The sequence below is a fragment of the Nelumbo lutea genome, chromosome 8 (assembly GCF_056320005.1).
Source record: "Nelumbo lutea isolate HS-2025 chromosome 8, American lotus-T2T, whole genome shotgun sequence".
NCBI classification, from domain to species: domain Eukaryota; kingdom Viridiplantae; phylum Streptophyta; class Magnoliopsida; order Proteales; family Nelumbonaceae; genus Nelumbo; species Nelumbo lutea.
This window is the reverse complement of record NC_142691.1, coordinates 20,156,792-20,182,959: the sequence shown is the minus strand read 5'-3', so window position 1 is coordinate 20,182,959 and position 26,168 is coordinate 20,156,792. Positions and strand designations below refer to the sequence as shown.

Below are 26,168 nucleotides of genomic sequence, written 5' to 3'. Positions count from 1 at the left end.
ATTTTGAAAGTGAGCTAAGTCAGCTCACGAGGAATAAGAACCACAGAATACCATCTTGGGTACTAAACACACAAGGTCCCTGAAATGTCAAGGACGTCAAGATTAACTCTATATCAATTCTGCACTCGTCACCGATTGATTATTAATATGCGAGAATCCATGAATCCATTTCAAATGCACATCTCAACATACATTGGGAATATCTCCCTTATTTGTCCGTACTTGATATGGGGAGATGCTACAAGGTTGAGATGTGTTGTTGGGGCAGAAGAGGGATGCACTGTGGGGGCATCAATGCAAATTCATATGCCATTGTCATGGTCATGATTTTTGAATCACCGTTGACCCAAATGATCGAACCATTTGACCCAAAGACCATCCAGGCAACTGATTCTGTTTTATCCCAAGCCCAATCCGTCAAAAATCATTGAACCAGTCAACCTGTTGATCCAGATGATCAAACTGTCAACCCATTTGACTAATTCAATGGTTTTTAACCATTTTTTATTTTAATTATTTTTATCTTTTTGTCAGAACAAGCCATCAGTTCAAACTGGACCCATCAACCTAAAAACCGGTGGCTAGAACCGAATCCTTTTTTAAAACATTAGTCATGGCTACCCTGACTGTACTTGTTTTGACGAGAATTAAAATAATGACCACTAGGGGCAGTAAAATATTCAGGGTTCAATTGTTTAACCAACTTCAGCTTCAGCCATCCATCAAGGAGCCACCTCTTCTGTTTCTTGCATTCGGATAAGCTTTAGGTGTGCTTTGAGCCCAAAATTACGAAGCCTCAGTTTGACTTCGAACATGAGGACTTGAAAGTGCTTAAAATATTTTTCGGATTAATTGAGTTTCCAGAGCCAAAAGCTGAAAAGCAAAAGCTTATCAAAAGGAACCTTATTCACTCAAGCAATGCAATAAGTTTTTCGGTTCAGCCACTCCAACTGTTATGAAAGGGCCCTTATCATTGACTCTGATAAATGACACCAGTATATTAATGCAGTCTAATAATCAAATACAAAGAAAAAACATATAGCTGATTAGGTGTATATCATATTACAAGCTAACAAGTTGCATTTTGCACGGGTATCAGACAGAATGCATAAGATTATAAATTGGGGCCAAATCCAGCAACTCCATCTTGAGAATACAAACTGTCGGTTACTCCAGTGGCATGAACAATCTTCCATTGCTTCCATCGGTACTACTTTCTTTTCCCGAGAGGAAAAGAGAATCCCAAAAAATCATGCCTTACGAACTATAACACGCCTTTCTCGCTTGTATTCAACTTCATCTCTCTGGTGCAAAATCAGCAGAGCTCTTCTCACCTGCCAAATGCAATAATACCAATCAGAACAATAATGCGTACAAACTCAATTACCAAGGAGCTGGTGAGGACAAAAATAATGCTCAAGGGAAAGGAATCCATGAGATGGAACATGTTAACGACATAGTCGGGGCAGCGAGCTATTATATTCATCCAACCCCATTCTATTGGCAAATCATGGACAAAACATTCATAACTATCACTTACTATGGACTCGTTTAATCCCATTCTGGTGAGGTCATCAATCAGACGCCTCTCTGAAATTTGGCTCCCAATTCCCATTCTTCTCTTTATCTGTGTCTCAGCTTGCTGTTTGCACAAACCAAAACCAAAATGACAATTTTTTCAATCCATAAATTGAGAAACATAAATCATGTCTAATTGCCTACAACAGACCTTAATCTCTTTTGCCATCTCAGCAGTCAGATTTATATGTTGATTTATTCCAGATCGTGCTGCATCCATTGTGGAAACGTTGAAGAGACGTATTGCTTCTTTAACATGATCCTCAGTTGCAACATGAGACCTAAAATTCAAGTTTCAGACAGTACAGGACCAATCAGTCATGATATGAAGATATATCAAGTCTGCATACGTGTGTGGTTAGTGGCAGCCTAAATAGACTATGCCAATGGAGAGCCATTTATCTGGCAATAATGACAACAAAAGGATCCGAGCTCCAACATGAAGATAAAATAGTTGGATACCCCTTGCAAGAAATGGCATTTTAGGCAAAGAAGTAATGCTAGGTTAGATATGTCCAAGAAGTAAAAGAAGATAGTACTGTCTGAAACTGTATGAAATATCAAGCACATGGACGCATAAATAAAGGGAAAATATATATGAAACTGATGGAAGAGGTCAAATAGGACACCGTTTTACTATCTCCAACATAAATCAGGCTGACTTGTGACCTGGGAGGTCTGGTCAATTAGGTCTTTACATGCATGCCATTCATCCCTAATATCCTTTCTATGGTATCTAACAAGAACAATTTATGTCCCTCAAAACCATCATTTAATGTTTGATATGCATGCCAAAGTTTTATGCATTTCCTGTAACATTTTTCATGTACTAACCATGTGAAAATTGTGAATTGAAGAAAACCTATGTTTGTCCAACAGTAGAATGTAGTACCTTGTTGGAACAGGAAGGTAAATTGAGGAAGGGCAAAGGTGGAATAAATGAAGAGAGTCACCAGAAGTCAATAGAAAATGGATTTGAATCCCACTTTGTACTGACTATATTCATTTTATAATTGTCTTATACGAAATGAGCTGTATGGGCATCCCATGAATTTGTTGAGGATAGTTAAGTTTGACATTTCTTTTCATGTTTGCCATACACCCACATATTTATGTCTAAGCTACATAGATGACAACTTTTTGTCTTGATATATCCCATCCTAAATATTTATCACACAACAAATATAGCTTTAACTTGTTATGATATCATGCAATTATAGACTTTAATTATGAAAAGTTACATTGATCTTAACTTGAAATTTAAAGAATTTTTTTAACACTCAAAAGTATGGATATAGAATTACAATGTCTAAATTGGTTTTGGTAATAACCAGACTGGTATTAAGGCCAAGGTCCTGCTTTTGGAATTACATTCCAATTTTTGTCTAAAGAAGCAAATGGACACAAAGGAAAATATCGGTTGTGAACAAATGCAAAATTTAAGCATCATTCAGGAATTACTTACAATCTCATCTTTGCAAGGGCCTCGCTTAACCTTATTATAGCTTCCAGCTGCCTTACAGTAATTGGTACTGCAGCAGACTCCCCTGATTCATTTGCCTGTTGTCTCATATCCTGCAGGAACCAGAAAGATGGGGGCAAAAACCAATTAGTAGATTATGGGACTCAAGACAATTACCCTACAAACCTATTGAAGTCCAAAAAATGAATGCAAAATGCATCGTCAGATTCACTCAATAAGTACTGTTTCTTGAGCCCCCTCAGCATGTTGCCCAGAGCAGGTATATATGTCGCACAGAATTAGGTCGGACATGCCAAAAGAATAAGAATGGTGGTTTTAATCTTGAGAGAAGCCACTTTATGGCCCCAAAAAAGCCCAAGGTTGGTCCATAGCCAGACTGCCCTTCCAAGACCCAGGATAGTTTGGACCTTCATTGGACAATGACCTTACACAAAGACATCCTGAGATAAGTGCTCATCATAAATAGAGATAGAACACAAGCCTACCTGTCTGATTTTAACATAGTTGTTCTGCAGCATGGTAGCTGCAGACTCTGATAGGCGAGGATGGCATTCAGTTCGGCAATACTGTATGTATCTGCAGACAGACATAAGAATCAAAGAGTTCATATTGTGTATTTTACAAAGTAATCACATGGAATAACAATAATTAGTAACTTAAAATACACCTTTTGAGCCAATTCTCTTCTTTTGAAACTCTAGTGTCAGTTGAGGCTGCACCAGCGGAGGCATGGACTTTTATAATATGGCTAGCTATAAGCTGAAATGAGATGAAATCACGTTAAATAATGCAATTAAGTATGAGAACAGTAGCTGGGCAAGATTGTTGCTGCATACCTTATCCTGACTGTACATCCTGACATCTTTCACAATGAAGATCAGATCAAATCTGGAAAGAATTGTTGTCTGCAAATCAATGTTATCCTGTGCAGTCTGTAAAGGGAAACATTTATCTGAGTTGACATGTTAAGAGAAATTTAAACCATCAATGTGATTTCCACAAACAATTGAAAATTTGATAAATAAGACAATTGACCTTTAGATCATCATAACGTCCTGATGGAGGGTTAGCAGCTGCAAGCACAGATGTTCTGGAATTGAGAACAGTTGTAATTCCTGCTTTGGCAATGGATATAGTCTGCTGCTCCATTGCCTCATGAATAGCAACCCTGTGAGATAGAAATAATAGAACTCTTGGATTTGAGAAGTTCATATAAATTTGGGCTTTGAGGACAAGAGCTATCAGGTTTTAATTCCATTCTAAATTACCTGTCTTCAGACCTCATTTTGTCAAATTCATCAATGCAAACAACTCCACCATCTGCTAAAACCATGGCTCCACCTTCAAGATAAAACTCACGCTGGAGTTGCATATAGTATAGTATTAGATAGAATGTTATAAAAAATGTATTGAGGGTCAAATTGGTTATCCAATCCACTAAAAATAAATTAAATGGGAAAAACCTAAAAGATCCACTAAGAACACATGCATATTTATCAAAGAATTCAACTCACTTACCGAGCTGCCATCACGAATCACCGAAGCTGTAAGACCAGCAGCAGATGAGCCTTTCCCTGAAGTATAAACAGCAATTGGAGCTGTCTTCTCAACGAACTTAAGAAACTTCAGACATGGATATTTATCAGACAAATACAGTATTGTATGGTAATAACAGCATGACCATATCACATCTTAAATTCTTGTCTAAATGAGTACCATTCTAAGGGGCCAATACTTGGTGTAAAGGTAAAATATCAGGCTGGCATGTGTGAGAACAAAGGTTTAAGTCTGACGGTGGCCAATTTGCATGAGAAAAAAAAAAAACAAAGTTTGGACCATACCCAGTCTACTAGCCCCTCCCAAGACCCCAGATAACTGGGACCAACATTGGACAATGGCCTTTTAAAATGGGGACCATTCCCTCTCCAATAGACCAGAACTCTTTATCTGATAATTTAGGTTGTCATTACTTCAACAAACCAAAGAACTTGTCAACAAAGCAATGCACAGAACAAACCTGTGATTTAGCAGTAGATGGGTCCCCCAATAATAAGACATTGATATCACCTCTTAATCGCACACCATCTGGTAATTCCTGCATTTTTGTTGGAAGTTAGTGGGCTACCAAGAATTCATACCCAATTTGGCAAGACAGGTAGTTATTGGTAAACAGTATACCTTCCTTGATCCTCCAAATAAAAGACATGCAACAGCTTTCTTCACATCATCATGACCGTATATGGAGGGAGCAATCTTGGAACATATATTCTTATATGAATTTGGATCTCCAGCAAACTTTTTGAATTCTTCTACCTGGAAAAAAAGTAACATTATTTTACAAGAAACAAAGAAAATACAAAGGAAGATGTGCAATTGGAAAGAGTAAGCACTCTCCCTGCTAGCAGCCAATGTTGGCTATGCCCTAAGCAAGGAAATTTCCCCTACATACATTCCAGTATAGCATGGCCCTACAAACTAAAGTATCTCAACTATATGAAATTTCATTCTTCAGACCTCAGTTTCATATCCTCTCTCTTTGAATTAACCAGTTCAAACTGTTATTCAAATGCAAATGAAATTCCACATCAAGGGGACCAGAATAATTAATTTTCAACCTCTATAGCTCTCTGATAATTTAGATATACAGATAATATTCACGCAATCATGCTGCATCAAGCCTCACCTCCTCCTGAGTGAAGGCAGAGGGACCCCGAGAAGTGGCTTCATTAGCTTCTTCCATTCCTACAACCCTGATATAAGGCTGTCTGATTGCAACAGCTCCCTTTTGGCTGCAAAAGAATAATGCATTAACCACACTGCATAAAGCACAAATTGATCAAGTATGTTAAGGCATACATGAAGGTATATGGCAACAATATGAATATCTTACGCAGCAGAATTGGCTGCTTGATAGATACTGTAAATTCCCATGATGGTTAATCTTGTTCCAGGTACGATTGTTTGGACGAGGTGGCGATCCACAGAGAGAAGTATATTTCTTGGAAGCTCTCCAGTGGGTACATCCTATTAATTTGAAATTAAAGCCCATTAGTCAGAAATAATTTAACTTCAACATCACAGTATTGTTCACTAAATCAAGACGCCTACCTCAGGGTTCTCCTGCAGTTTCAGGGTCTGTTGATCTACATATTTGCTTTTATCAGGAACCACAATCCAAGGATCTATTGGGCAAGGTTCCTCCCCAGGCTACAAGAACGTTCGGTACTTTTGTAAATATAAATTCATGAATGAGTGTCTCCTTTCATTCTAGTTTCAAACAAAAATAATAGAATGCGAGAGACCAAACCTGAGGGACATGGTCACATGAGCGAGGAACAATAGCCCCACCAAGTCCAGGACGGCAAGGAATTGTCTTGGTATTCTTGCAATTCTTACACAGAAGAGTTACATATGTCGCCTTGGCCTTTGTTCTTGAAGCAGCGATTGTTATCCCGGAGATCTTAACAAGCTTCGATATATACTGAGCCTGCTCTTTGCCAAAAAGAAAAATTATACCAACTTCAACAAGCCCATTTCATGTTTTTAGAAAACGCATATACGAAACAATACTAACTCCAAGAGATCGCATGGAGACTGAATCCTCCTTCGAAGTCAGTAGGATCTGCACCTCACCAGTTACCGGATCTTCCATTTCTCCAGTTTCTCCGGCAACTTTGGATTTCAAATTTGCAAGTACTTCTGCCGCTGCGGTCTCAAACTAGAAAGGGAAAAGGAGTCCAAAATATAAGACCCAGTGACAAAACCCTAGAACATAAGGTTGAATCTGCGATTAAGAACAATATATAATACCAGAGGCAAGTAATCGGCAGGCGAAGAGCGGAGCTTGCTGTGGACATCGGCGTCGAAGGACTCAAGGTGATCCATGTGGACGAGGAGGAATTTGGGGTTGTGGAGAAGGCTCTCCCTGTAAGGGAACACATTCTTCTGGGTTTCGTAGTTGCGGATGAACTCTTTGAACTTGAGGAGGACGGAATGACGAGTGGCCTTGAACTGGTCGGATTCACCGCCACCGCGGGGGAACTGAGCTTGATCGCTGTAGAAAACAGCTCCTTCGTCCCACCCCGACATCTCTTCTTCTTCTCCTTCTTCTTCTTCTTCTTCTCCTTCTCCTTCTCCTTCTCCTTCTTCTCTGCAACTAGTAGATTAGGAAGGGTGGGGGATGGGGTCGTAGGGCAGAAGTGAAATATTATGCCCTACAGTTTTTGGCGGGAAGAATTTGGCGGGAACGACGTAGTCAGTTAGCTTGGGGTCGAGGCACGTGCACGTACACGTGCATTGGAATATTTTCCCAGCCCTTTCCCTCCATTTCCCTACGTTTTCCTACAAACGCAGTACCTGATTTTCCTGGAATAGCACCCTCGGGCTCCATTTTCAGATTACCGTTTTTCAGCGTAGCGTCTACTGTCTAGTGCCGTTTGGAGGGCTTTTTACGTTGGTGCTTTTGGCGATGTGAGATGGGACCCATCAAAAGCATATTAAGGGGTGGCCACGAGCCGAGTTCGAGTTTACGAGTTTTTTATTCGAGCAAAGCTCTATTTTAAGGATCTAATTCGATCCTTGTATTACCTTAGCGAGCCAAGCTTGAGCCTTATACTGTTTGGGTTGACTCGGTTCGAATCCACCCCTACTTATGATAAACAAAAACAATTGTACTCCCATTCAGATTTATAGGTTTGTGTAGTAAAACTAATAACAATTAAGGGAAATGGATGCACAATTTGCATTCAAAGTTGGTCAATGTATAAAAAGGTGAGTTCCAATTTGGGTGCAACGTGGATAAATCCAACTTGCAACCTAAACCGAGTTTTTGCATAAGTTGGGCCTAAGATTTTAGGCTGTGGGTTGCATTTGGGCGTAACCTAAACTTTAGTTGGGGTTAGATTGAACCCTCTGAGGCTGAATAGTTCAAGCCCGGCCCAACCCATGCCCTCTAGAACAAAATACATAGATATATGTATTATATTTATGTAAAACATCGTTTTTTTCTATTTATACATATGTAGACTCTTAAATTGGGCCACAAAACCTAATAAAATAGGTTTGGCCCTTCTTGCAAAGGAGATTCTATTCTTTTGATGAGAGTCTGTGGAAACAGCTAATTGAAGGAATATACCTAAAGAGGAAAAACTTTGGGGCAGTAAAGCCTCTATCAAATTTTTCATGGGGCTTTCAGAGCCTTCTGGCTAGGAGGGATGTGTTAAGAGAGGGAGCTTGTTGGAGTGTGGGTGATAGGATTAATATAAATATATAGGATGATCCTTGGATCCTGAGCCTTCCGGGATTTAGGCCAATGGGGCCCCATCCAAATCCAACCCAAGTTAATTGGGTGTGTGACTTAATAGACCCTCAGACTAACGGTTGGGATGCAGATAGAGTGGCCGAGTTTTTTGACTCAAGGACATCTCCTCTTATTTGCTCCTTAGACCTGCCCAGATCAGGTGGTGTAAACAAATTAATTTGGGTGGCTAATCCTAAGGGTCATTTCTCAGTTAAATCTGCATACCATGTAGCGAGGAATCTGTTGTACCCTGTAGAGGCATAACCTGTTCAAGGGTTTTTGTCATCAAACCTATGGAAAATAACTTAGAGGTTAAAGATCCCCCCAAAATTGAAACTCTTTTTGTGGAGATGATGTCAGAATAGTTTAGCTGTTAAGGAGGCCCTTCTGAGAAGAGGCTTAGGGGAAAACGATTTGTGCCCAGTGTGTGGATCTAAACCTGAATCCATTATTCATGCTTTATTATCCTGTGGTCATGCCAGAGCTTACTGGTTTGCCAATAACTTTAATCTCTTTATCCTTGGTGAGAGGACTTGGAGCTGGCCTAGAATCCTCCTTAGGGGAGAGAGGATTGCAAGCTATAGAGTCTCCAGTTTTATTAATTTGGTTCATTTGGAAAGTTAGAAAAAAATTGGTGTTTAATGGCGAAAATCATAACCCATCTCTTTCTTCACCTTTTTCATTTAGATTGATGGTGGCAATGAATAATGCTTTTCTTCGAGAATCAACAAACTATTCCATATTTGATTCTTCTTCAAGCAAGGAATGCTCCCTGGAGAGGCCAAGTTTTGATGATTTTTGTGTGGCAACAACTGACGGTAGCTTTTCAAAGAACTCAGGTGGTTTTGGTTTGTGTTAAGGTCCAGTTCCGGGTCAGTTATGTTAGTCTCCTGTGGAAGATGCAAGGCTGTTTCAGCTGAATTTGCATAACTTTTTGCAATTAGGGAATGTTGTTTAGCAGTGAAAAACCTGGGTAGGGTGTTTGTTAAAGTGGAATGTGATGCTGTGAATGTAGTAAAGAATCTTTCTATTAAGTCCTTTTGTTTTGCTCCGGAGGCTTGGCCATTGTTGCAGGATATTTATAGCCTTGCAGGACCAAATGTGGTGTTCAATCATGTGGATCGCAACAGAGTTCATGCAGCTCATGTATTGGCTGCTAAAGGTAAGGCAGGTTTGGAAGCTGAACGGACTTCCGCTCCTAGATGGCTTCTTCGAGAATTAGATTTTGTCCCTGATGTGGTTTCCTCTGGTCCTGTTTCTTAGTTGTTGTTGTTTTATTTGTTTTCTTTGTGTGTATCTTGGAGTTGCCAAAAAAAAACTAATAAAATATGACTATATAAAACTATATGCATACATTCTTTGAAACCTAACTAACTTGCCCAAGCTCAACCCAACCCAGCCCAAGCCCAACCTAAATTGTGTTGGGTGAAGTTTGGGTTTATAAATTTGCTTGGGCTTGACCATATGTTGGGTTAGGCATAAGCCCAAGATTTGCATCTTTAGGGTTGGATTGGGCACAACCTTCAAAATGATTACTTCACACTCGATTTGGGCTCATTATATTTTGGGGTTTTTATGATTCAGCCCACCCTTAAAAAATCCTAGCTCCACCTAGGGGTGGACTGAATCCTTCTCGTGGATTGATGTCAAATTCACGGGTAGGGTGTGGTTTATAAGGGGGCTATTAATAGACTAGGAAGGGTTGCAAAAAAAATTCCGAGAGAAATTGCAGTCCAAAAATCCCTTATGTTTTTCACCAAACATAACTTAAAGGCCGCTAGTGAAAGGCTCACCTTGAGAAGACAAAAGAGCACATAGTTTCCATGTATCAAGAGTATCAGTACTTTCAATCTTGTTACTAAAAGAAGCTTAATTGAAAAGCCCTTTCAGCTGAACCACATAGTATTTGAACCTACTAGATGTTTTACCAAAACATAGCTTATAGGTTGCCTATGTAGGGCCCACCAAAACATTAATCGGCCATTAATAAGTCATTAACCAATTTAAGCACAACGAATTCTATCTTTCTAAGGTGGGCCCTACAGGAGCAACCTATAGCCCATGCTTGGTGAAAAATCTGGATAGCCCAAATAAGCTGCAAATGGGGGTGCAACTTGGGCGGGCCCAGCCCAAGCCCGAATAGGCCCAACCCAGAATTTTACATGGGTTGGGCTTGGATTTTTGGTCCTCGAGCTGGGCCCAGGCCCAAGAAGTCGGGCTTTTTTTATTTTTCAGGCTGGGCTTGGGCCTAGCCCTTAGGTAACCCAAACTCGGCCTAATTATATACATTTATACATATGTGTATATATATGTAAATATGTAAATATGTACGCAACATTTACATATATACACATATATTTATAAATGTATAATACAATATAATATATATATATATATATATATATATATATATATATTTGCATAAATACATTTTTATATGTATAATTTAAAGTGGGCTCATTGAACAACCCGAGCTCGAGCCTAACCCAAGGGCATCAAATTACAAGGCAAGCTGGACTTGGATTGGGAAAACCGGGCTTGACCTCCGGCTCGGGCTGAGCTCGGACTAGCCTAGGTTGATCATAAGCCCAGCCCAACCCGCCCGACTTGCACCCCTAGCTGCTAGTCACTTAGTTGAAAGGTTATCACTTCATTTGAAGGGCTGTTCACTTCAATCTCTTTGAATAACTTATGTGGAGTGCTTTAAAGCAACAAAACCAAATTAGTTGAATTTTTAGGTTAGCCCTATCAAATGAGACTTTATTGGAGTAGGTAAATGGGCCATTAGTGTGGTGTAGGGGTGTCAATATTATTCAAAAATCTGATTTTGAATTTGAGATTCAATATAATCAAATTGAATTCAGATAATTCGAATATCATAATTAGTCAATTTTGGATATCCTATTCATATCGTTCAATTAACAAATCAAATTCAGATGTCACCTGATTCGATTGGATTGATATTCAAATTCGATCAATTATTTAATTAATATATATAATATAATAAAATATTTAAATATTTTTTATATAATTTGTATATAATAATTCAATTTTATAAATAACTTATATATTCTAATATTTAATCAAATTCAAATTCAAAACATTGATTTTCAATATCCATTAGATACCAAATTTTTTAGTCAGATTTGAATTTGGATATTGTTTGATTTGGTTTGAATTCAATCCATTTACACCCTTAATGTTGCACATTCATGCACACACACACACACACACACACAATAAAAAGAAAAATAAATGGATCAGATTTTTTTCTAGTCAGATTTGAATTTGGATATTGTCTCATTCGATTAGAATTTAATCCATTTACACCCCTAATTTTATGCACACACACACACACAGAATTGAAAAAGGGAAAATAATGGATTTGAATTTTTGGATGGTTGCATATTCTTGACATGAGTTCAAGCCGACTATTGGCATTATTTAGTAAAGATAATCAAAATCATTTAAAGCATATGAAGTAAGTTATTTTTGTAATTTTCAGATTTTCTCATTTTTAAGGAAAATCAATAAATTTATGACTACAAGCCTAAAACTCACATATCTAATAACAATTCAACATTTTTGTCCAAAAAAAAAAAAAGAAATTCAACATATACTTGCATTAAACACCACAATGTCTGGATCTATTGAATATTGAAGGAAAATGAGAAAAAGGCCCTCCTACTCTCCTCTCCCTTGTCACATGTGTGGTTTTATATAATTGTTTTTAATTTAAAAATAGACAAATTTCTTCCTTCAATTCTCCTTATTTTGATATAATCCCTTTTTATTGCCTTACCTAGTCTATCTCTCTTAGAACTATCCCCATGTTCTCAATAATTGCCCTAAATTAACCCTAATAAATTTTCAAAGCATGTTTACCTAAAACATCTAACTTGCATGTTTCCAATAATTACCCTCAAAGGCTGTGCTTGGGGTTTAACCCTAGCGCCCGAGACAAGATGTTCCAACTGTTTGATAATACATCAATGTCAGTCTTTTCAGGATAAACTCACAAAGTCTATCAAATGGCTAAAAACATTTTAAACTAACACAAATCTCTTAAATGTCTATTTTAAAGGGTAATACACAAAAAAACATACCAATATGAATATGAAACAATAATATATTTTATTCATTTATAGAAAAATGTTTATGTGCATTAGTTTGATTGGAGCTAAGGGCATACACTATTCAATAGTTGCAAATAGACTCCCTCTTTTAGAATTCTCTAAAAAGATACATGAAAGTGTCCAAAATATCCATGCATTTACTTTTTGACCAAACATTTATTACCTAAATTTTCACCTCATATGAATGGCTAGCCCAAACCCTTTTTAATCCCTTTTCTAAAATATACTTATTTTTCAAATTTGCCATTCATATCAATCACTAAAAGGTAAAGCTAAAACTTTAAATTCTCATTTTTTTGTTGTTTATAAAGTTTGTATTGTTTTTGTTTTCTATAAAAACCAGCCTCAATAGTAAATTGCATGGGTATTTTGGACATTTCTGTGCCTTTTAATAAAGGGTATCTACTTGCAACTGTGTCAAAAAGCTTAGGGGAGGCGATTGCAATTACTGAACATTGAGAGAGGTTTTAGGAATGGTCAAAAACTTCAGGGGAGGGTTCATAAATTAACCTTTTTTAGGTGGAGTTCTTTTTCTGGAAAGGAGATCAGATTGGTGCCCCACAAGGGCCTCACATGCGTGCATTGAGAACATCTCCCATACTTGTCATGGGGAGATGTTCCCAATACATGGGTGGGAGGTGCTGTGAGGCGCTAATCTGATCTCAAAGAACTATATACTTTTCTTCTTTTGATGTTTCTCTCAGAGACATGTCGTTTGGATTTGGTGGGACTGATATGGGAGATTTGCTTTCTCATGCAACCTTCATTCATCAATTGGATGAACCTCCTACAGCAATTTCAATAAGTATCTCAAACGCTTCCATTCCACTTTTGCTGGAAACTAGACAAATGAGAATATCTGGAAGGAATATCTGCGAGGCAAAAAGTCTTAATTCAGAGAGGTAGATGGTTTATCCGAAAAGCTTTCTTTTCGATTATTTGTATTTTCTGCTCTTAAGATTATTAGAGCTGGGTATGAAGTGGCTTTTCATGATCTGGTTTAATGTGGCTTACTCTACGGCAAAACTATATATAGGTCTTTCCATTGGTTGTGTAGGTTAGGAAATTGAACTGAATCCCATTCTCTATTTAAGCATTATAATTTGTTTCTACCATATAGGCATATACATCTCATGTTTAGAAATGATCTTTCAGAGTTTCAGGTATGAAGACTAGGAATATAACGTACTTAATTATACAAAAAAGGAAAAAGATGAACAACACTAAGATGTAAGTTCACATTGAACACAACAGAAATCAAAAGTCTATTTGATTAGTTGATGTAGAATATTCAATTTTGCACTTCAATGTGTGTGTGTGTGTGCCTTCGGTTTTGAAGCAACAGCATATAATTCTATTATAATCTATTGAGTTCATATAGTCGAATAAATCGCGTATGCTACAGTAGTGAAGTTATGTGAAGTTTTTCTCTGATTTACCTTTTATGTGCTAATTTGTTTCCCCTCCCCTTTTTCGGTCTGCATCTTATTTTCTTCAGGTCTGTGTCTAATGCATTGCATTTAACCATTAGTTGTGGACTTGTTTGCGATGGTGGCTTCCCAAAAGAAGCCCGATGGAGTCTACACTGCGGGGTGAGATTAAAGATCCCTCTTTATGGTGATATGGAAATTATTGCAATTCATTTCCACATATAGTTGCACAAATAGTGTGTAAAATATATAAAATTTCAGAGGGATGGTGGTTGAACAGGATTAATATAGCTTACCCATATGCATAGTTGAGTTGAGTTAAACGGATGGTACCAGTTCCATATTAATGAAAATAAATGTTGTTAAAATTAATAAAAAGAGTAAAAATTAATGAAATTCGTTTACTTTAATACTAAAATTTAATATCCATTCAAAATCTCTTTAAAAATGAAAACAACTTCATCTAGCAATAATAAAATAAATAAATTTAATATAAGATAATTCAAACTTATTAGTTTCAAAATTTGTTTTCACTAATTTAGATCCCTTTTAAAAGTTTATAAGATTAAACATTAATAAAATTATGGTTGAGTAGGATTCAAATTAACTCGGCTTGGAATTGTTGCAAGGCTCCTACTTAAATTCAGGGGCGTTGGACAGCTACCGTCCAGGATCTGCTACATGGCTGGAAGGTTACTGGAATGAACAAAAAAGGAAGATGCTTATGGTCGGCTACCCCTCTGGCCGTAATGCGGATGGTATGGATGGGGAGAAATTCAAGGATTTTTTATCAGAAAACTAGTCGGGTCAAGAGTGATCAATGGCACTGTGGAGGTCCTGAGGAAATGGATTTTCTACAGTATACTTCAAGGATAATGAAATCTTCTTTTTTGGCTGCAACTTTTTTTTTTGAGGGATGGATACTTGTGTAGCGTACAGGTTCTCATTGTATAGAAACGTCTTTTGACTCTGATTAATACAACAATACATTACCCTTTTTTCAAAATATACAGATTCTCATGGCCCACTGTTCTTTCTATTTTACAGAGGACCAATGACAAAAATATTACAAAAACCCAATTTTAGTGATGATTAATCACCCTTGCACAAATATCCTTGCTGCTGCAAATACCATAGTGCCCCTTCTGCTGCATGTTCTGCTGCAGCTTTTTTCTTGGCATGAGGAGAGCTAAAGCACTCTAAAATTAAATCTGCGGCTTCTTCTATCTCCACAACCACCTTGAATGTAAACCTGTGCAATGTTTGGAGTCAGTAGTTGTAATGATACCTCGTATTTATTACAATGTACACAGAACATCAATCAGGAGGCAGGCATCTTTCAGGCGGCAGCAGGCATATTTCAGTAGTTGTAATAATTTGAACGTTAATCAGGTACAACGCATATTACAATTATTGAATTGTGATCAGTACCAAATTCCAAAACCAATCCCTTCTGATAAATGGAGAGAGAAGAATCAAATTGTTTTTTTTTTTTTTTTTTATTGAAAATTCATTAAAATAACAGTTAAATACAAGAATGTCAAATTGTCAACCACTCAGAGCATGAGTGTTGATCCCATACCAAAAACTAAAAAAAAAAAATCTCATTTCAAGGCAACTTTCAAGGACTGCAGAGTAGAATGATGTATGCAGACAATAAGCCAAGGAGGAACCTCAGTTTTTTGTGGAATAGTTACATTTCCCAACCTTCATCTAATTGAGATCAATCAGTAAGGTATGAATGCATTCAAGTTGATTATGGACCTAAAACAAATCTATATCCAATTCATTAGCACCTATTCAATTCACAAATGTGGTAGTTCAAGTAGCAACTTGCCATCCTATTATCACTGTCTGAATCTCAAGCCACTTGAGCATGTTTCACTTAAATAAGAAACAGAGCCTAATCAGCTGAAGTTAAATTCTGTAGTAAAGAATATTATGACTTTTGCTAACACTTACTGCTTCAAGTGGTCTAACCCCTCCTCTTTATAGCATTCAAAAATTGGAGGTTTCCAGTAATTATATGTACAAATCTCATACAAACGAGATTTTGCTGTTGCATTCTGTTCGGTACCTGGAAAAGGAAATAAAAATTAATTACATGCCAATCTTGTTAGATCCAATAGATGAAAGAGGAAGGTCTGCATACTGTATTAGTGTGTAATCATTGCAACTCTATAGAATGTGGTATCAGAAACATACCTGAAGTCTGTGGCTCCCCCGTACTACTGTTTTCACTGTTCTCGTTATAATGCTCTCTGGATGTTTCAAATTTTAATGGTGGTTGACTAGTAATGGCTGCAAATTCAGAAGTTTGCTCACGGGAATACATAGAAGCTTCTGGTACCTCCATAGGTGTTTCATCATAGCCAATAAGCTTGGCCTCCTGCTTCTTGGTTGACCTTAGGCTGCCCTCCAACGAACTCTTGGGCTTGTAACCCATAGCCTGCTCAGTCATACACATAATAGAAGCAAGATTCAGCAACCAGGACAACAAAATATAGAAACTATGGAAGATGGCCAAGCACCAGATTTTCCAGCTCCTGTAACACTAATTTTGCAAATTGCAATATGATGGTTAGCAAAGATACGCAGATACAGATACAAACATGGTCACATATGGGAAACAGGGATACAAATCTCCTTTCCTTAAATTGTGAATACATATATAGGTATGGGTATGGCAATGTAATATGCTTATATCATGCTTTTGTATCTAGTTTTTGAAACAAAATTTCATTATTAGAGACATGAGTCTTGCCAAATTTAATTAAATTTCTTACATGTATAGACTTTTTTATAATATAATTTATTGAAGAATACTTTCTGTGATAAGCTGTAAGGCATGGAAGGATGTTTAGTTATGTTTGTTAAGGATATGCTGTTGGTGTTTTATTAGGTGATGTTTTTGTAGAGAATATAAGGGCTGATTGTGATTTATAACCTATTTTTTTATTCTTTATGGGCTGGGAGTACTGTTGTGCCATAGCTTGTACACACTATATCATTATATACATCTTTTTGTTGTCTTGTAAGAGGACATACTGGTCCTTTCTCATTCTTTTCACTCATTAATATATAAGTTATTCTTCTGAGGTCTGACCTGTCATTAGACATGCCTAAACAGAGCTTTTTCTCTCATGTTTGAACTGTTTCTAACATGTTATTAAAGCGGGTCACTTTATTGACTTTCGATTGAAGATTCAAGACCTGTGATGCTGATCATTATACAAGGGTTTCAAGAGGATTTCTGTGCACCTTTTTGGGAATTTACAGAAGCAGCAGAAGGGCTGTTTCAATCGGCCAAAGTCTCCCCCGCCCACCCCCCCCCCCCCCCTTTTTTTTTCTGAAATTCATGGTATAGCTTTCAATCCTGTCCTTTGACTCAGCAAGTGAGTAATCAAATCTCCATAAACCCTTGAAACTTATGCCACCTCAGACCTCTCTTTCCTCTACTATTGTTTGATCTGAGGTTGCTTGATGATTTAGGGGGTTTCAATCCCTTTCTCTCATTCCTATTAGTGATGGTAGACCTTGTTATTACCTTTTTTTGGCCTGATCTTGCTTAATTCATTTGGGGCTGATTTTTTTTTTTTACTTTTTATCACAGATTAGGTACTACCCTAGTCTGAGACCTCTATTCCTGCTACTCTTGGGTGTGAAACTGATCCAATAGTACTATTTTTATCTCTAGTTGTTTCTAATAGTTGATGTGAATGGGTTTGGCTTCACCATAACCTGACCCATCCAGTGCTCCACCTGAACCTAACCCAACCTGACCTAATAACATGTAGCTTCTAAACCCACCTCAACCCTATAGGGGTCAACCCAATATGGACACGACTTGACCCTCACTCTTTGAATTGTATTTTTTATATCATATTTTCAAAACCCTAGAGCCATTAATTTAAGTTGGAATTTGGTTTATAGATTCCAAGGTGTCACTTCCTCCATGGTGAAAGAAGAAAAATCAAAACAAAATGAAACGAAACCCTAAACTTTAAGGTTATGGGGTTAGAAGTCATATCAAATTACAAGGAACACCCTCTACCCGACAGGCCATGATAATGAAACCTGAATCTCATTCAGGTTGAAACATCAAAACCGTAACTCAACCCTACATTTAACTATGTCCCAACCCATTGACATCCCTATTAATAGTTGAAGCGTTCTGCTAGAATGGGATTGAGTTGTGTTATTGGTTATTTCCTACTATAAACCTTTGCTGAAATGTCTTGGAGAAAGGAGAACTCTTATCTATCAGGTTTGATTGAACAACTATGCTCTATGGAAGTTTCACTTCCAATTCTTTGTTGAAAGGCAAGGGAGTAGGGGTACATTGTTCAGTCTCTAAACCTAGTGATTCAGATGTTAAAAATGTGCAGAGTGGAGAGTTGATACGTAAAGATAGTCTCCTGGGTCTTTGGATCAGTAACTACTAATGTGGTTATTCCCATTAGGGCTCTTTGGACTGCACATGAGATGTTTGATTATTTGATGAAGGTATACCAGCAGTCCAACTTATCGCAGCCGTACCAAATTGAAACTGATATTGATAAGGCCCATGACAGATCTGTGACTCCAGCCCAGGCCCAGGTCTCCCCAAGAGCAGCAGCTCAGGTGCAAGCCCATTTTGCCAGCAACAAGGAAACCACATGTTACGTGCCTCCTCTCAGATATGTTTATACAACAAGGCCACATCAACATTAGTTTGCAATGTTTTAAAAACCGACCCGGAGGCAGGTCACCGGTTTGACCATCTGGGTCGAATAGTTTAGACCATGCCACATCAGGAATGTGTGTGTGTACTAGTATATGTGTACATTCTTTGCACATGACAAATTTTGTGATGATGATTATAGTATATAGTATGTTTCCAAAATTTTCTACATTTTTTTATATTTCTTTGTCTATAAAAATTATTCTTATTTGTTACATTTATTATGGTTCATTAATATAGATATATGCCCAAATGTTTTCTCTACAAAATTTATATATATATATATATATTGTATATTTTTGTTTTTTATCTTTTAAAATTTTATTATTTAATTGTAACTTCACAAGTTGACACATTTGACCTGAAATGTTGAATTGATCTACCACCAAATAGGAAAACAATTTCAATTTTGGGTTAGTTTTGAATTTTTGTATTTTAATTATATCATCAATAAAAAGTTAAAAACAACCTTGACACATATGATTAATATAAAATATTAGAGATTTGGCCAAGTGTTTTCTACAGGGTTTCTATCTTTTTCATATTTTTTGTACTTTTATCTTTTTTAATTTTTATTATTAAATTATGAAATCAATGTTGACACATATGACCTGAAAGGTTGAACTGTTGACCCACCACCAAGAAAACAATTTCATTGTTGGTTGCTTTTAAATTTTATATAATATTAGAGATGTGCCCAACTTTTCTATATTAGTTATTTATTTATATTTTAAAAGTTTTTTATTTAATCATGGCATCATGGATTCGCACTTGACCTAGATGGTTGAATTGCTTACTCACCACCATGATGGAAAAGCGATTCTATTTTTGGGTAAATTTTAAAAGAACGTGTATTTTATATTGTTAAAAGCATTGGTTGTAGATCTAATTGATAGAATTTATTTTGTGAAAATAATATCTTAAATATAGGATTCAATAAAAGAATGGGAGTTAATACTCTAAGACAAGCCTTAATGAGAGGAAATTGAATGAGAAATGTAGTAGTTTAAATTGCATTTTGTACCCTCACAATTAGAAAGGACCAAATTCAAAAATATGGGTATTCTAGTCAAGAATAGGATTTAATGAGTGCTAATGAGAATTAATATTTAATATGAGACTTGATGAGAGGGATTTGAATAAGGAGAAAAGTGGTTTTTCAAATTACATTTTTGTTCTTAAAATTAGAAGGACCAAATTCAAAAATTTAGTTTAGTCAAGCAAAAGTCCGCACCATTATTCACACTTTTAATAATAGTATAGATAAACATTAAATGAAAAATGTAATATGACATTTTTGCTAATAGATTGTTTTCCAATTCGAACTTTAGAGAGGAGGCATTTGCTGTCCAATGAAAATTCCAGAAGCTAGGCTGCCTGGTACACCCGTTCGCACTTTTATAGATAGCATATGTGTGTGTGTGTGTATAGGTATGTATACACATGTATTTTATCAATAAACAATGTATAATTATGTTTACATGTAATATATGTACTATTTTATATTTAATTTATGTTTTTTGATTCAGTTTTTAATTTTTTTATTTGTAAAAAATATTAAAAATTGTGATTTGAGGCCAGAAAGGTTTTTTTGGTGATATTAGTGGGACAAGACTCCTTCGGACACATAGATCTCAAAAAGCTACCCAAAATATATAAAAAAAAAACAAAGATCACCCCAATCAGACATCTTTGCACGTTATGGCCTCCGGAAGTTTGCATACACATTTAGTGTGCAACCTGTGACCTACTCACCAAGTCGAACTGGTCAACAGTTTTTGACCGATTTCCAGGTTTTACTTGAACCAGACCCGAAATCTTGACTGGGTAACAGCTCAAATGGTTCAACCGGCTGGGTCAACAATGGGTTGAAAACATTGCTAGTTTGTTAGAAGCCATGTGAATTCAGTTGTAATAAACCTATAAGTATCTCTCCTTCCCTCTCGAGAGATCAGTTGAGATCTTTCCCTCCAACTCTTCTTCTCTTCCCCTTTCTCCCTCTTCTCTGTCCCTCTCCCTTCTCTTGAGTGTAGCCATTTCAGGATGTTGAGCTCCCTCGAAGAAGCTCAGTTTCATTAACAGAAAAGTGGGATCTTATCAGATATTTTCTCTTAATAGTCGGAGAAGAAAATGTAGGAGTAATATGTAGGTTTTGTGAACTTGTGGACTGAGTATGAGTTGGTGCACTAGGTGATTCCTCGGTTGTTAAATCAAGTTCATGAAACAACTCTTTAATAGCAGAGACATGATAATGCATTTTCTAATGCAGTTGAGACCTAAATGTATCAGGTCTGACATTCTTAGCAGGGAACTGTAACTAGTCTTGATGTCATTCTTGGTGAACCTTTGAGGGAGGAAACAACTAATTACTCAATTCACTCTTGATGGGAGATGAGACCATAGTTGTCAAGGCGACACCTAGGCGACAAGGCACCCTAGGAGGTTCGCCTTGCCCAGTCACCAAGCAGTTTTTCATACTGTGTGATGAAATATTTTTATATTGTTATTTTTTTGAGATCATAATTATAAAATAGACATTATTAAAGAAAAGTTTTCATTTTTTTGTGTTTATAAACTAATTTTTTATTTGTTAGGGTTTAATCAACACAAACATTGTTAACTGCTGCATTGACCCCTCAATGACTTCAAAATCTGAACCGACAAGTAAGGGAAGAATTTAAAATTTTGTCTAATCAACATATATCTTCTTCTTCCACCTTTTCTTTTCTTCTTTTCCTATAACAAAAATAGGGGTTCAGCCCCTATATTTTTTTGAATTTCCTTTCATGTCTTCTTTTTCTTCTCATAAATATGTTGATTTTCTAGACTTAGGGCCTGTTTGTTTCCTCTTAACTCTTATCTATTAAGAAGAATCTTTTAACTTTAAGAGAAAAATGATTGTTCCTTCCTCTTATCTCTTATCTCTTAAAGTACAATCATACAACTTTTTGTTTTCCAATGATACCCCCAAAAAAGACAAATAAAAACTCTCATATATGGGTCAAAATGGATATTTGATAATTTTCAGAATTCAGAATTCAGAACAACATTCTTTAGATTCAGAGTTCAGAGGAAAGAATAGTTCACCAATACCAATATACCTCTTAATGTAATTATTGCACTTTCAGATGTTAGACTTCAGAGCAAACAAACAGACCCTTAATGTCAAGACTGCTGGAACAGACCAAAAGAAGGCAGTTAAGCAGTTTTACAAGAGGAGGCCACGTCAGCACAACTAACCATCCACTTGTAACAACTTCCTTGTAACAACTGTAGCAATCAAGATTGTAAAACTATAAGTAGTAGAGCAGGAAAGGAAATAGGACATTGATTCTTTCAGCATTAAACTCTCTCTCTCTCTCTCTCTCTCTCTCTCTCTCTCTCTCTCTTCTTCCAAGAATTCAGGAGGTTGGCCCCTCGAAGAGCCCTGAGTTAGGCAGGTTCCTAACAATTTGGTATCAGAGCCAGCATGCCCAACAGAAGAAACACGTCAATAGGCACCCAAATGGATCAGATGGAGGTAGAGATCCATCGAATGCCTTCAGATCTTAAAGAAATGAAGGAAGACTTCACTGCTCTCCTTCTTCGACTGAAGCAGGGGACAACGAACACTGATAGAGGAAGCCGAGAAGAGCGCAGCAATGAAAACAGCCACAAAACAGGGGCGGCAACAAGAATAGCCAAAGTCGACTTCCCCATCTTCTCAGGCGGCGACCCAACTCCCTCGATTCTCAGAGGCGAAAGGTATTTCGATTACCACGAAGCACCGGGGCAAGATAGGGTAGCTCTGGCTTCTGCGCATCTTGAAGGGGAAGCTATCCTCTGGTTTCAATGGTACAGAAGGGGGCACCCTCGTCAAACCTAGCCAGACTTCACGGACGCCATGACTGTCCGTTTTGGATCATCAGGGTTCGAAGATCTTGATGAAAATTTGGCAAAGCTACGGCAGGTGGAATCAGTAAAAGAATACCAAATGGAATTCAAAAGGCTAGCCGTGAGAGTCCAAGGGTGGACGGAGAAGGCATTGGTGGGAAGCTTCGTCGGCGGCCTAAAAGAAGAACTGCGACTGGAAGTGAAAGCGATGCAACCCACTTCGGTCATCAGTGCGGCAGCACTAGCCAGATTGTATGAGGACAAGTTTAGTCGAGCAAGAAAGGTGCAGCGACCATGGGGTCTCAGAGCAAGAAGGGAGCAAGAAAGGACGACAGCACCAGACAAAGAGGAATGAGTACTGGGCCCAGGCCCAGGCCCACTAGTTCCTTTCAAACGGCTGACCTGGACAGAGATGCAAGCCCACAGAGACAAAGGTCTCTATTACAACTGCGAAGAGAAATTTGGGCCGGGACATCACTGCAAGAAACAACAAGCGTTTCTCCTCCAAACAGATGCCGAAGAGGAAGATGACATCACCGGTTGCAGAGAGTCTTACCCAGGGTGGGAAATACAATCCAATGGCATGCCTGAAATATCCTTACAAGCCCTTACGGGACTTGCGTCCCCTCAGACAATGAGAGTTGTAGGGCTGATCCTAGGACGCCAAGTGTCAATCCTCATAGACAGTGGCAGCTCCCTTAACTTCATAACTCAAGTCTTGGTGGATAAAATGGGACCTCCGGTTCAACCCACAACGACCTTTATGGTTCATGTGGCCAACGGTAACAACCTATCTTGCAATAGCATTTGAATGGGCCTACCACTAAAGATTCAAGGCCATCAGTTTGCAGTGGACCTATATCCTCTCCATCTCAGTGGAGCGGACGTGGTGCTAGGCATTCAATGGTTAAGACAGCTAGGACCCGTGGTCTGTGACTGGGCCCGTCTCACCATGGACTTCACTTCAGGAAAATCTACAGTCCATCTACAAGGGCAAACATGCAAGTGCCCAATGCCCATCAATCTTGCAACACTGACAAAGCAAGAGGAGATCCGGATCAGCCCATATTCATGCACATGGACTCAAATTGGACTAGGCCATCCTTAGCTAACAGCAGCCCAGATGGGCCTAGAGACTTCCAAAGCCGCCTACAACAACTCCTTCAACACTATGGCAACGTGTTCAGAGAACCCCAATGACTGCCACTGCACTGGGAGCATGACCACTACATCCCCCTCATGCCAGGATCAGCCCCGACCAATGTAAGACCCTACTGATACCCTTACTTTCAGAAATCTGAAATCGAGAAGCAAGTTCAAGATATGCTTAAGCAAGGGATAATACAGCCCAATCACAACCCATTCTCGTCACCGGTACTATTAGTCAAGAAAAAGGATGGGACGTGGCAGTTTTGTATTGATTACAGAGCCCTTAACAACATCACCATTAAAGACCGATTCCCGATACTAGTCATTGATGAGCTGCTTGATGAACTCAATCAAGCCACCATATTCTCAAAACTGGATTTACGAGCGGGGTATCATCAAATAAGGGTACATAGGGAGGATGTTCACAAAACGGCTTTCAGGACACATGATGGCCACTATGAGTTCTGGGTCATGCCATTTGGGCTGACCAATGCTCCAGCCACATTTCAAGCCTTGATGAATGACATATTCCGGCCATATTTGCGTAAGTTCATCCTTGTTTTCTTTGACGACATATTGGTCTACAGCCCCAATTGGGAGGAACATCTGAACCATCTACAGGTCACCCTTGCAACACTTGAGGCCCACCAACTGTTCGCTAAAGAGTCCAAGTGCTCCTTTGGACAAAACCAAGTTCACTACTTGGGACATGTTGTAGAAAAGGGGACTATTGCGGCTGACCTAGATAAAATCTCCAGTATACTGGGCTGGCTGCAACCCAAATGTGTGAAAGAATTGATGACCTTCTTGGGACTGTTCGGGTACTACCGCCGCTTCATCAAAAACTACAGCCTAATAGCTACCCCATTGACCAAATTGCTGAAACAAGACGCTTTTAACTGGTCAAACCAGGCCCAACAATATTAGCACTACCCGATTTCACAAAAGATTTCATCATTGAGTGTGATGCTTCGGGTCAAGGCGTTGGGGCTGTTCTCATGCAAGAGGGGCGACCACTAGCCTTTTTCAGCAAGGCCTTAACATCACAAAAGTGGGCCAAATCAGTTTATGAGCGAGAACTAATAGCAATAGTCTTAGCAGTCCAACGTTGGCGATCCTACTTGATCGATAGACGGTTCACAATTCGGACCGACCATCAAAGTCTGAAGTTCTTATTGGATCAATCAATTCTATCCTCGGAACAGCAACGCTGGATATCCAAGCTACTGGGGTACGACTACAAAATTGAATACAAAGCAGGGACTGCTAACCGAGTGGCGGACGCCCTCTCACGGCACCCACAGTCATTTCAGTTACTAGTATCTTCCCCAACTTCTCCACTCTTGGATCTATTGAGAAAAGAAGCCCAATCCCACAAGGAGTTACAACAGTTGAAGGCCCAAGTATTGGCAAATCTCTCACTGCACCCCGGGTACACAATTAAGAATGATCTACTCTTCTTCAAAGGATGCTTGGAAATCCCGACAGCCTCTACTCATCTCAGAAAGCTCCTGGAATTATTCCATGCCTCACCCACGGGTGGCCACTCCGGTATCCTACGAACACAAAAGCGCATCGCCACACAATTTCATTGGAAAGGCATGCGTACATCTATCCAAAACTTCATAGCCGAGTGTGCAGTAAGCCAACAAAACAAGTCAGCCACTACAACACCAGCGGACCTCTGCAACCACTCCCAATACCAACCCAAGTTTGGGATGATATATCAATGGATTTCATCACAGGATTGCCCGTTTCTGCCGGCAAAACAGTTATCCTTGTGGTGGTAGATATACTGACAAAATACAATCATTTCCTACCTCTATCACACCCATTTACAGCAGCCACAGTTGCTGAATTATTCCTCCGGGAAATTGTGCGCCTACATGGGCTCCCCAGCTCAATTGTATCAGACAGGGACCCTATCTTTATGAGCCATTTCTGGGCTGAACTTTTCCGCCTACATGGGGTTAAGCTATTCAAGTCAACTAGCTACCACCCCCAATCTGATGGACAGACAGAGGTGGTTAACAAGAGTCTCGAAACATATCTGAGATGCTTCACGGGAGATCGACCAAGACAATGGGTGAAGTGGATCCACTGGGCCGAATGGTGGTACAACACCACTTTCCATAGCGCAGCAGGGATGACACCCTTCAGAGCTTTATATGGTCGGGACCCTCCCCCTCTACTTCCTTATGAAAAAGGAACCACCACAGTAGCGGTCGTTGAAGAACAGCTAACGCAACGGGATGAGGTGCTAAGGGAACTGAAACATCATCTCTTACAGGCATAGCAATGGAGGAATCACACCTATGATAAACACCACAAGAATGTCCAATATGAAGTAGGTGATTGGGTGTTTCTCAAATTACAACCCTTTAGGCAGATTTCGGTTGCAAGCCGACAATGGAACAAACTCAGCCCACGCTATTTTGGCCCATTTAAAATCCTGGAGAGAATAGGATTAGTGGCCTACAAACTAGACCTTCCGGCA

The 26,168-nt window shown here is 38.5% G+C and overlaps 2 protein-coding genes across 7 annotated transcripts in view; both read right to left on the bottom strand.

Moving 5' to 3' along the window:
• Positions 1 to 973: 973 nt before the first annotated feature.
• MCM5 (Minichromosome maintenance (MCM2/3/5) family protein) lies at positions 974 to 7,474 on the bottom strand. The gene is made up of 18 exons (XM_088959303.1): positions 6,872 to 7,474; positions 6,636 to 6,779; positions 6,369 to 6,548; positions 6,170 to 6,268; positions 5,952 to 6,085; positions 5,745 to 5,850; positions 5,240 to 5,374; positions 5,079 to 5,156; positions 4,580 to 4,684; positions 4,330 to 4,421; positions 4,097 to 4,229; positions 3,898 to 3,993; positions 3,729 to 3,820; positions 3,547 to 3,637; positions 3,044 to 3,153; positions 1,730 to 1,859; positions 1,541 to 1,642; positions 974 to 1,334 (listed from the first exon to the last, which is right to left on the bottom strand). The coding sequence occupies exons 1-18, from the start codon at positions 7,148 to 7,150 to the stop codon at positions 1,251 to 1,253; spliced, it is 2,190 nt and encodes a 729-aa protein (XP_088815429.1). The 5' UTR covers positions 7,151 to 7,474; the 3' UTR covers positions 974 to 1,250.
• Positions 7,475 to 14,872: 7,398 nt separating this feature from the next.
• The window catches only part of DCL4 (dicer-like 4), a 147,962-nt gene continuing 136,666 nt past the window's right edge, over positions 14,873 to 26,168 (bottom strand). For all 6 annotated transcript variants that reach the window (XR_016103226.1, XM_088957551.1, XM_088957553.1 and 3 more), the window contains 3 exons: positions 16,132 to 16,375; positions 15,889 to 16,003; positions 14,873 to 15,178 (listed from right to left, as the gene is read on the bottom strand). Coding sequence is in view for 5 of the 6 variants with exons in the window: in XM_088957551.1 (XP_088813677.1) it covers positions 15,019 to 15,178; positions 15,889 to 16,003; positions 16,132 to 16,375 (519 nt within the window). In the remaining variant the exon portion in view is untranslated. The remainder of the gene's footprint in view (positions 15,179 to 15,888; positions 16,004 to 16,131; positions 16,376 to 26,168) is intronic.